The sequence below is a fragment of the Myxine glutinosa genome, chromosome 5 (genome assembly GCF_964187855.1).
Source record: "Myxine glutinosa chromosome 5, kmMyxGlut1.1, whole genome shotgun sequence".
Taxonomy (NCBI): domain Eukaryota; kingdom Metazoa; phylum Chordata; class Myxini; order Myxiniformes; family Myxinidae; genus Myxine; species Myxine glutinosa.
Genome location: NC_136265.1, coordinates 131,795,039 through 131,807,682, shown reverse-complemented (window position 1 = coordinate 131,807,682; position 12,644 = coordinate 131,795,039). Strand labels below are relative to the sequence as shown.

General features: G+C 43.5%; 1 protein-coding gene across 1 annotated transcript in view; it reads right to left on the bottom strand.

Annotated features, from left to right (window-relative positions):
* LOC137427062 (echinoderm microtubule-associated protein-like 1) overlaps positions 1–8,592 on the bottom strand; it is a 28,708-nt gene extending 20,116 nt beyond the window's left edge. The window contains exons 1-8 of the mRNA XM_078778730.1: positions 7,322–8,592; positions 6,974–7,123; positions 6,308–6,377; positions 5,683–5,793; positions 2,507–2,602; positions 2,204–2,338; positions 2,019–2,118; positions 41–192 (exon numbers count right to left, since the gene is read on the bottom strand). Of these exons, the coding sequence (XP_078634856.1) occupies positions 41–192; positions 2,019–2,118; positions 2,204–2,338; positions 2,507–2,602; positions 5,683–5,793; positions 6,308–6,377; positions 6,974–7,123; positions 7,322–7,494 (987 nt within the window). The 5' untranslated portion in view covers positions 7,495–8,592. The remainder of the gene's footprint in view (positions 1–40; positions 193–2,018; positions 2,119–2,203; positions 2,339–2,506; positions 2,603–5,682; positions 5,794–6,307; positions 6,378–6,973; positions 7,124–7,321) is intronic.
* Between the last annotated feature and the right edge of the window lie 4,052 nt (positions 8,593–12,644).

Here is a 12,644-nt window from a genome sequence, read left to right as displayed (position 1 = left end):
CATGCTGGACTGCTGGTGCCAAAGCATCAGCCTCACCTACCTCACTGGTGGCCTGCTTCTGCAGATCCGCATCGAAAAAGGTGAGACAGCAATCCTTCCCGCCAGTAACGAGCGTCCCAGAAGGCAACAACAACATTGCAATCACACCCCCCTTGTGTACGGCAGGAACAGCCCGTGTGATGCGATTGGTCCCTAGCCGAGAAAAACAAAAATATCCTCAACATTAACCCAGCTCATGTTGAAAGTAGATATATGTGTGCATTCCTTGTAACCTGGAAGTACATTCAAAGAGTAACAAAAATACTGTTTGGGATGAGGATCGAAATGGATGGGTAAGAGGACAAGGGCAGGGGGAACGTTGCACAAAAATGAATAATAGAAGGAACCAGGTCAGATTGAAGGTTCTTCTTCCTCTTCGTTCATATGCAGCAAGGCTGTTGAGTAGCATCATTGACCGAGGGTGTTGGTGTGTCACTGATGCAGTGCCCTCTGCTGGTTAAGGAAGGAATTTGGAATTTGGCCATGGTGCTGGCGATAGGTCATCCAATTGCTTCCTCTTCTTTATTCACCACCCTTTGCTATCTCCTCTTCCTCAATGTCTATGGGACAATTGGCTTGCTTGGTCCTAGCTGAGGTTACTCTGTGCGCAGACCATCTCACCTACAAGTTGTTGCGTTTGGATAAAACCTCTGGGTGGCTGTACCTTTGCACTTGCTATCGACTATATTGTCAGAATGGATCTTTTCGAATGCGGTCTTCCAAATACACTTGATCAGCCTTCAATTTGAAATGTACTTTTCAGAACTACTTGCATATACTGCACTCGCAAAAAAGAAGAAAAAAAAAAAAAAGAAGGTTGTAGTTGAGAATATCCATCTTACTATAATTCACCAAATGTCCATCCATCTGTCCGTCCGCCCATCCGTAGGTACCGTAAAAACTGCTGAACTGATCGCAACGATATTTTGGGTGGGTAATCCTGGGATCTCCAAGAGTAAAGTAAGCTATTTAGTTTTCCCAATTTCAGCTTTGGTCGCCAGCATTCTCAGGTTTGGACTCCTGCATAACATTCGCGTTCGCATAACGTTCATTGTGATGATGTTTTCCCGGGTGCTGCACAAACGGCTGCACCGATCGAACTCGGTGACCTCGGACGAAGACCTTTTATAAGGACACGGGTTGAATCCCTGCTTGAGAGAATTCCAACCCCCTCGCTCCCCGCCATCACGGCCGTCTCTCCAACTTACAATCCCACGAGATATGCGGAAAGGACGACCAAAAATCAATATAAACATCATTAAACATCATTCGTATATAACCATCATTAAAAGTAAATAATGACCTCGGCCAAAGTTCAAACGACATTTAATCTCTACATGAGAGAATTCCACATAGCTATTTGGGCGGTGAATACGCTAACAGATCGCCGTCTCCATCGATCTTGCCAAGGCCGTAACAGCTATTGGCTCAAAATCCTTTTAACTGTTGATTTGGTAGTTTTTACAATGAAGGAAACATTAACAATGTTGTTAAAAGTTTATTTTGTGATTAATTACAGTTATGTTGTTTGGAATGAAAAAAGAGATATCGAGTTCAAGTGAATGACGACATGCCGTGATGGTTTCTACTTTCTGCATGAGAACTTCGCGGATCGCCATATGCAGATTCGCCACGGTCCCACGATCGATGGATCGATGTTTCTATACGTGAACGTACCCGTTTGTTTGCGAACGGGTACGTTTTTCATGGAAGTCCTTCACGAACTTGCTGTCCATGTCTGACGTGCGACTGAAGGTGCTACAGGAATGTGGAATTTATTGGTTTCATGCTTTAGCATTCGCCGTATCTGCATTACCTGTTTGCTTCTGGCCTCCCACCCGTGCGTAGCATGGGTATCTCCCTAGTATTCAAAACTCAAGGCAAGGCTCGTAAACTGTATTCCACTCGATCACTGTAACTGTATATTATATTATACGTTGACTTTGAAGCAAGCGGTGTGAAGCAGGAAGTATCCGTACCTTTCCCCCAGATGTACAAGTTTCCATTTGAATCGCCCGATATCACGTCTCCACTCTCGGTGAACTCGATGCACAGGATGTACTTTGGCTTCTCGCGGCTCTGGGCCCACACGGTCACTTACATGAGAGAAATTCAAAATGTGACCATCCTTAAAATCCGAGTGAAAACTAAAGATTATGTTCACCTCAAATATGCCTTGCTTTCTCACAAGGTCTTTGCCCTCAAGGTTCCAGAAGGTAATGTTGTTCTTTCCACACGTCACGAGAAAGGCATCATCATGAGGACTAAACTCCGCAACAAAAACAACTTCTGTAGAGCACTGTCCACGAGAAAGACAAATTATTCAAACAATCAGCTGCAAACTTTAAGCAAGTAACATGCTTTAATAAAGCACACTAATGGCTTGCATGTGCTACATATGCTCCTCACAGTTTAAACAGGCACATCCACTGAAATTATGCTTATACTTCCTAAAAATTCCCCTGACCTTGGAATCAGAGATTTTCACCCCTTTATTCCAGTCCCATACGGACAGCTTCTTCTCATTCCCATTGTCAACAACACACAAGTGTGTTCCGCCATTCTGAAACAAACAATGGGTTTACATCTTAAATTGTAATGCAACAACAAGTGGTGTAAAAAATGTTTTAAAGAAACTATGCACATCAGTAGGAGGATAATGAAAGTTCTGGACCACTTGACCAAACTTTCTTCATAATAAGTCGAGTGGTCGAAAGCTCGCTGTAAAATACAATTACATATTGTAGAATTTCAGAAGGAACGACATGTTTAGAGATTTCTTTGAGTCAGATTTGGAAAATAATCCATGTGAAGAAGAAGAAGAAGAAGAAGAAGAGCCCCTCCAATGTTAAATGACCACACCTCCAATGTTCTTGAGGCCCGAAAGAACATCTACAGTAATCTATATATTCCAGAAAGGAATGCCCCTTCCTGTCGCTCCCACAGGGAATGTGTACCAGTGACAGAGAAAGAAGGAAAGTGAAGCATTTAAAAAGATTTTTTTTATAGAGGATGAAGGAAAAAGTTCATTCAATGAAGATTCAGTTTGGAAATATTGAGAAAGATATTATAAAGAATGAAGTACAGGAAATACAGGCAGAAATCAATTCAGGCAGATTGAGATCATATTGGAGTGAAAAATAAAGTTGTTTTTTTTGTTTGTTTTGTGTTTCTTGTTTTGTTTTTTTTGAAGAGAGGAGGATAGGATGACACTGAGGAGGCAGAAAGGGCAAGCAGAACGAGGAACAGAGTCAAAACAGGGACAGAATTTGCACGTCGGCATTCCAAGGAGTCGGCCCTGAGCAACAACAACAACAACAACAACAACAACAACCGGCATTTTAAGGCCATTTTCCCTGCAAGAGCGGGTTTTTAGCCTTGCGAGCCCCATGACAATCTTCTCCATTTTGCCCTATTTTCTGCATCTCCTCTTGTTAACCCCCTTGTTGGGGGTTAACATTAAAATCTTGTTAACCCATCTCCCCTTGTCGGCCTTGAGCAACACCAAAACGAATTTGACACTATAGCACAACAAGTTTGTAAGAGTTTGTACCAAGAGTTCCCATGAGTTTCAAAGTAACTAAGGTGAATGCCACTCACTGATGAAATGTGATATTCTTCTTCTCCTTCAATCATGACCGACCATTGTGTTTTTTTACAATCATAAGCGTCACACGATAGCATTTCATAAATCGTATAACAATGCATTTTTCAACCCAGGAATGGACTAAAATCAAGTCGAAAAGGAGAAAAATCAAGTGGGAAGGTAGAATTTTTGTAGGTAATATGCACCTTGAAGCAAGTATTTGTATTGACTGTGTTGTGAGAGAAGGAATAAGGTTGGATGGAGTGCTCCCGGTGCCTTCAGGACCACGGATGGAGTGCTCCCGGTGCCTTCAGGACCGCCCGACCAATTAACATTTGGCACCTTATCCAGTTTGTATAGAGATCAGTGGATTCCAATCCAAGACGTTGAAAGGAAAAAAGAGAAAGGGACAATAAATTGTTAAAGAACTAACTTGTCGCGTGATCCTGGCCATCGCTAATTGGAGTCATGTGACTAAACGTCACATGACTAATACCTAGCATGGAGTTTAAAATGTAAAATGTGGCTCTGACAGTTATGGCTCGTGCTCTCACAAGGAATCTGTTGTACGTATTGTAATTTATGTACAATCAAATGGAGCATGGAAAAGTTTTTTGAGGGTGTCATTTGGTGCCCCATCCACTTCGCGCTCGGGGCCATGACTAACCGAGGCCAATGGAGTGGAGTATAGCAGGGAGGAGCTTATCATAGAGAGCTCCCACACCACTGCCACTCGTGGAAGACCCTCTTCAATGGGTGATGTTCCATGATGTTCCAAAGAAAACGATGACCAGGAGCTTTATCATGGTAACATCACCTGACACCAGAAAAGACAGATTAACCAAGATACTGAGCAGCAACTAGGGGGTTTAGCAGGAACTGTAAGACACAGGCAGCCTCTGACGGATATGATTGAACCCCTGTAGTGAGTGACATGGTGCCCGTGGATGCCACATGGGTCGAACTGGCACTCAAGAGATCTGCAGTCTGAGACGCAGCATCAACAGAAGCACATATAGCCCTGTTGGGGGGCAACCCAGAAACTGCTGGATGCGGGGCTGCACCAATGCTGAGTGAGGAGTGTACCGGCAGCGGTGTGTGAGGAGTGAGGAGCACAGTGGTGAGAGGTGTATGGAGCAAGGAGTGCAGTGGTGAGCCAGAAATGCACCACTGGCAGCAGTCAGTGAGGAGCGCACCGTCTGAGGGATCGTCAAGTTGTCCCTTGCTTTCATCGTGTCGACCCTCGCACTTGTCAGCTTAACACTCTAGGGGTTGGGTTAATGCTCGTAAGGCAAGGGCTTATCCTGGGAGAATGTGTAGCCCCAATACAGGAGGGTCAGGGTTTCAAAAGGGGTCAGGGAAAATCCCCAATTGGCTAATGGAGTAGTGTAGAATGGTATGGCATCCAGGAAGGAAAATTGTGTTGTAAGGTTTATGGTAGGGGTGTGTTGTAAGTGCCCGCAGGCCTGGTGAACTCTCCGAAAGAGCGTTTTGCCCCTCCACTTTGCCTCGCCCCCAGTTGATCCAGCAGGCGACTGGAGATGGGAATCTGCTGGAGTCGAGTCAGATTCATTGACGTGGCAGGAAAGACCTCTACCAACCATGTGAACATCAAGGAAGGCCAATGGGTGACCCCCTTCGGCAAGTACACATTGAGGAAGCTGTTGTGGTGCTGGCTGGGGTGTGGGAAGGATGGGGCATGGAAATTCCCTCAAATTGGTACTTTAATTGGGCTCCACCAGCACCACACACAGACCCACAGCACTGCATTTTAGGACCTCTTGGGTGCCGATGAAGACACGGAGTTAAAGTGGATGCCATGACCTTTGAGGTTGCTGAATACATGAAAGTCATGTGCTTCCTTTATATGCAGCACATCGCTGCAGATAACGTCATTTGCTAGATGTGCAGCTGCGCAGTCCCCTCTGTGAATCAGAGCAAGAATTTGGGATTTCACCCTTGTTGCCAGCAATGGCTCACCTACTCTCCAGGAAGAACACAATGGGATTTTTAACCTCCATAACCAATTCTAGTGACAAGAACATGCCATCTCTTACCGCCTTGGAGAAACCCAAGCAAAGGACACCTCTTTCCAGCACTTCCTCCCCAATCACACGCAACGTTTCCAATGATGCAGAATCCCATACACGCACGTGTGCAGGCAAAGCCTGGAGAGGAAGTATAGGCACACATGAGGAGATGGGGGCACATGGACAATCTTTTGTAAACCACCTCCATGACTGTTCATGTCTAACAGATTGGCCTCGTACAAACATTGAAAAGCAGAAAATGCACTATAATACACAGTTGATTGCCTGCATATATATATATATATACACATACACATATACGGTATATACATTATACATGTGTGTGCATTAGGGTCATATTGTGCCTTTATTAGAGTCGGTTGGAAAAATAACATTTATCTTTAAAAAATTCAATTCTCCACATTCCAAATTGATGCAATCCTAAATCTCTTCGTACAAAATTACTCATTATGTCATAGATGAACCCACTTTGAGCTTTCCATTATCTTGATATCAGATTGCAATAACAGGAAATTGGATAAAACTCGAGATAAAGTTAACAAGCAACAAATACACATTCGCAAATGGGTTTGGGAGCAAAAACGTTCATGCTATCCAAGCAAATTGATGCATCAACTGGTGAAGTCCTTGCCTTCTTGTCTTTGGTTGCACCGACCACTTGTCCCGTTGCAATCGTACTTTTATCAGGATGCACAGCCAAACTTTGGATGCCGGAGGAGAGAACAGCAAGGGGAAACAAAGATTTTCTTGCATTCATTTTCACCACCAAGAATCTATGGATCACCTTGAATTTTCCTTGCTCCATGAACAATGATATATTGATTAACAAGTAATCACAATGGGAGGGTTCAGAGTTTGGAGGAAATTGATAAAGTGGGACGTCAACAAAGAACAATGGAAATGTCATGCCAATATTTTTATGTTCATGTCACAGGAAGTTACTGCAACCTCGAAGCTACAAAACAAAGACAAGAAAGCCAAAGAAAAAGAAGAAAGCTGAGAATCAAAGAACGCAATGCAAATCGCTGATATGAATGAATGAAATGAATGAATGATCGTTTTAAGGCCATTTTTCCCCGCTAGAGCAGGGGTTCGCCTTGTGGGCCCCATGACAATCATGGTTCCCTGTTTGAGGCAATGTTTTTTTTATGGCCGGATGCCCTTCCGGACGCTGATAGACAAAGCATAACTCAGGAAACAGTTTAAATAAACAGAATGAGTCACAAATTGGTACAAAACTGGTAACAACAAGCAAGCAGAATCACTCAACATCCAAACATTGCTGCAACAATATTACCATTTTATGTCATCGTCGTGGCCCAGATAGTGGCGTTGGCTGCCCGACTCCAGGTTGTGTAGAACCACGACAGCAGCCACAAAATAGACAAGCTCACCCGATGGCAGGAGCTGCACGTTGCTGCGGCAGTCCTTTCCACGATAGCCATAGCTAAAGTCCAATAATGATCAAGGACAACAGCCACACTAATAAAACAAGGAAATGAATATATAAACCAGAGACTACTCGTCAGAAGTTAAACACTATCAGCACCAATCATTTGACAGATGGTGCTGTTTCACATGCTGGTAGGGTGTTCAATTCTAAAGGTAGCCACAGAAACCACAAGCTTTACTCTCGGAAGGATACACCCACTCAAGGGCGAGGTGGTGCGAGGGGTCGTTCGGCTTCTTGTCCGGGCTGTAACTTTCCATCTGTTCTGTAGGCACGGCCATTGCGACCGACCGGCCACGGAGCAAGAAGCGAATGTTTCCCTCCTCTAACGAAAGAAAAATGAAAAACACCACGAGAGACATCGTCATTGTTAGTCCCCTACCGGTGTACACCGGAGGGGACTATAGGTTTGCACTCCGTCCCTCCGTCTGTCTGTCTGTCTGTCACACAAAGAACAGTTTTCCGGACGTTTTCCCTAAACTCTTAATGCTAATGATTTCAAACTTGGCACATGGTTTCCTCATGATAAGTTACAGATCAAGTTCGAACTTCACGACGTTTCGATCATTTTTGACAAAGTTATGGCACTTTGAACTTTGGTAATTTCCCCAACAGTTTTCCGGACGACAGACTGCCGGGAGGGGACATGTATTGCAGCGCAATACTCATAACGCTTCTTAATAGTTGTAAATTCAAAGATTTCAAAATTCTTCCAAATTTAAACCCAACAAAGAAGCTGGTGACCCAAACAAGTAAAACGTGGAGACATTGATCGAGGTCTTTTGATGATGGATCGTTATTTTAATTAAAATGAGGGAGGAGGAAAACACCTCTCGTGGAGGGAAAAGGCTTCCAGACTGAGGCCAAGTTTTGGTGAAACTTTAGCAGCAATGAGGTAAGCAAGCAGTAACATGTATGACTGTTAAATTGACGTATAGTCAATGAATATATGCAAATTGGAACCTTGCGTTCATCGATTGAAAACTCCATGCAACTCCCCTACACCAGTATAGAACACGGCTTCATTTTCAGGCATTATAGTCCAAGCCATTTAGCCCAAATATGGGCCCAGATAGGAAAAAACTGCAACACTACATATCAGTGCGAAATTGTATGCAGTAATATATACCAGATAACATATCAAAAGTCTAAAGCTCTAAAAATATGGGGTGTCTGTCAAAATCACTGGTACATGGACCCCCCTTTTCATCCTTTTGCGGTACGATTTGTTCACATTTTGCGATACATTCCGAGCACATGGTATATAATTATACTTTTAATATCAGGAATTACAGCATGTTACAGCCCCAGTACGGCCCGTACGGAACAAAAAAATAAGCACGTAAACAAAATTCCCAATAGCTAAATACTGATCACTGATATGCAAATACATGAATCACTTGTCATGACTGTTTCAGAATTATGGCACATTTTGTTGATTAAAATCACAAACTCATAATAAAATCACATATAGAGAAACTAATAATACTGACTCATAAAATACTGTCGGAAGTCAAGGATTCGCTTAAAAGTAAAAAAATGTCCACAATTAACTAATTCATCTGCATGTAACAGTCTATAACAACAGTCCACTACCTAATCATCATTTTCCTCGTCATCGTCGTCGCTGAAACTGTCCAGGACGGAGTTGGTGCAGCCAGATCCACGGCACTGACCACAAGCAGGAGAACACTCCAAGTTGTTCTTGCGGCATGTACACCGTGCGGAACCACAATCGGTCGAACAGTTGCACCGGATAACATTCAACAAATCCTGAGGTGCTGGAGGGAGGTCGGTCATAACAGGAACAAGATTGCCGTCGCTCATTCTCCAGCCCCAATCCACTGGTTGTAGGCTGTTGTTTCCTTTCCACTGCTGTATTTGCAGATACACCCGTCTGCTGTGATATCTCGCTGCAGCAGATGTGGGCGGTAAGGTCTGTGGGAGTATCTTCGAAGTCTTGACTGCGACCTGTTCACAAAACCTCTTGTACCTGAGGGAATCCAAACTTTCATCAGGTTTACCCTTGTAGAGACACACGAGTGCTATCTCTCCTGCAGCCTCGACCACATCTGGTGATGCATCCTCAGCCAAGAACTGTTGGGATTGAGTTTGGAAGAGTGTGCTCATCATGAATTTCTTCAGTGACGCTCCTTTGCCAAGGCCGTACAGTCGAGACGTCGTGTCACATCCCAATACTGCGTGTATGAATAGGATGCTTTCACACACAGCTGCACCTAGCTGACGTTTCATGGACTTCACATTCCAGATGTGGTTTGGTTTTGTAGTGGATTTTGCCTGACTATACATAAACAAGTCGTGTGCTTCTAGGTTTGCGTAGAAGCAGAGTAGGACGATCAGATCTGTGTCTTCTCCTATAAGGGCTGTGTTCCTCATGTTCGCCGAACTGACTGCGGTCTGGACGATTAGCAGGTCAGCATCTTCCTGGGAATGATGGGTCTGGCATCCAGAAAGCCGGAGGTATCTGCTCAACATGTTGATGAAGTTCTGTTTGTTGTTGAGGTTTCCCAGGAAGATGTCTTTCTTCATGGTCAACTTCATGTCATCAGTGAAAGTCACTTCTGGTCCACCTCTACCTGCTGCTCGCCTCTGGTGGGTCATGTGCTTGGTTGATTGACCAAGATATCCATCAAATATTATGATGGCCTTTCCGTACTTTCTTGTAACATAGTCACAGTGGAGCATGCAGATCTCTCGATATGTTGGTGAACCACGTGGCCATGGTATACGGTGCAGCAGACTTCCACCATCCAAGACATACTGGATTTCGCTGATTGACTCTATGGTACCTGGTTCAAGTTTAGACCAGATAGCATCTCCGAGTACGGACTTCTGGGCTTCACGTAGCATCAGCTTTTCATCAAACAGCGCAGGTGGATGAGGGCATAACTCAAAGCGAAACATCTCTTCCTTATCTTCAGCAGATTTTGAGATGATGATGAGACGCTGGAATAGCAGTTCTGGGTCTATCTGTACCTGGTCTTTACCAACTCGCACAGATGATCTGGCCTTCAGAAATGTGGTGGCTTGGTCTTTGCGCTTGAACGTGTAGTGGACAACTAACTGATTTGTCATGGAGTGCATGATCTTGTCTCCAATGAGCTTGGCATTGTCGACATCAACCTTACTGCCAGCGTTGACACCAGTCATTATGTTCCTGAGGGATGGATGACACTTGAAAGGATTTCTGTCAACTAGAGCGACCTGTAGTGTACTTGTATCTTGCATGTCGCGATGCTGCCTGGTTTTGCCCATCTCTTTGTTCTGTTCACCTGTGCTGTACTTCACTCCAGTGAGCTCTTGCATCGATCTGTTCGTCTCCGAACAAGCCGGCATGGACAAAAGCCATGTTAACCGTTGTTGCTCTGTCATTCCTCTTCCTCTTGTTAACCCCCCGCTGGTCTTCATACTTCTCATGAGTACTTGCTCAATCATCAGGTCTGAGGAAATTCCAGCCCAAGCTCTACTACTTCTTCGGGCGACATGGAAGCCCTGAGTAAACTTACGGTGCACATCTGGATCGTCCTGTTCTAAGCTGTGCATTATTTGCAGGTAAATCCTGGCAGACTTAGCATAGAGTGAATGACCTGAGGCTGCTACATATGGTAACATATCAGATACAGCTTCGAGGTGCAGGGACCAGTTTCCCATACGCTCGGCTTTGATGAATTTTCTTAAGATCTTCACCATATCCATATACTGTAACCACAGTTTCGCTGTTCGGTCTTTGGTCAATGATTCTGTCTGTGTTTGAAAGACTTTGCTGATCTTGTCAAGGATTGGATCACTTGCTACATCGTTGGAAGATCGTGTGCCTTTCATCAACGCATCATACAGGGTCCTTGCTTTACTCACATCTGGATGAATCACATCATCATCGGCCAAGCCACTCATTGCATCTTCATCCCGAACTGGCAAGTCTTCTGCAGTTCTGTATTGTGTTCCTCCAAGAGGATCAGACAGGAGGAGTGCATTCAGGACAGCATCCAGGAGGATGTGTGCCCGTACAGCCCTGGAAATTGCTTTTCCTGTTAGGATGTGATCCACTGCATTTGGTGCGTATATGAGTTCTAGCAGCTCCTTCAACCCAGAACCACCCATGAGGTGCCCTATGCTGCCAAGGAAGCTCATTTCCATATGAAAGGCACCTAGCCTTACCACAATACGTCGCATGGGGCTTCCATCTGGCTCCGAGAGAATGATCGACAATGCCTTCCACCATAGTGGCTGATCAAAGGTGATGATGGTAGGTACATCATGTTGTTTAGCATGTTGCGCAATGTCGTTGAGAGTGGAGTAGATGCATGTAGTGTCGCTCGAGCTCAAATCAATCATTGGGAGAAACCGGACAGATTCATTGCAGAACACACACGAATTGGCCGCCATTCTTCAGGGTTGGATTACCTGCAAATATAGAAAAGTTGAATATACTATTACTGTATGTTATTGCCAATAGACCTAAACATACTAAATACATGTCATTGATGGGATTAAAAACTAAGATATATATGGTTCACAAACAAATAATGATGTACCGTCGCTTGCTGTGGAGTGAGCAGTCTTTGTAAAACGGGGTGTGGTTAAATAAGACACTAAAACAGTAAAAACTTCACTTATATATACAATATTGTACAGTATGATATCCTTTATTTATTATATCGTGCTAGTGATTAGGTCCAGTGTATAAAATAAGCAATAGAAGTTCAGAGAGCGACAATAATCATAGCATGCGGCATATGTACGTCTTTTAACATGGGGCTAAATGGAGAAAACTTGATTGCATTATTTGAGAGTCACCCCATATTTTTAGACCTTTATACTTTTAGTATGTTATAAAGGTACCTTGAGGGTAATCAATACTAATGAGATCGGTAGTGTTGCAGTTTTTTTCCCCATCAAATGCTAAATGGCTTGGACTATTAGGCCCATTTCCCAACATGCCATTCGATTATAAATATTTTTTACTTGCAAAAATAAATAAAAATTTCAGTATATTGGTCGGTTGCGTTTGTTATTCTGTGTCTGTCTGTTTGTCAGTCGCCTACAGGTCACAATTCTAAACCGATCATCATTAAACTTCACCGAGTTGTAGAGGTCGTCACAATTGAGAAGCCTATTGATTTTGAAGTCAAAGGTCATCTGGAGGTCGAACTTCTAAAATCGCCATTTTACATCTGATCGACTTGAAAATTGAACAGCATTTGGATATCGAGTCACTAAATTGGGAAACCAACTATTTTTGAGGTCAAAAGGTCAAAGGTCAAAGGTCAAACTTCTAAAATCCATTTTCATCTGAAAAACCATCAATTTTCATTCAATTGGCTTGAAAATTATACAGCAATTGCACAGTACCTCACTGAATTGAGAAACCAACTATTTTTAAGGTCAGAAGGTCAAAGGTCAACGCAAGGTCAAACTTCTAAAATCATCAACTTCCATTTGAAAAATCATCAATTTTCATCCTATTAACTTGGAAATTAAACAGCAATTACATAGT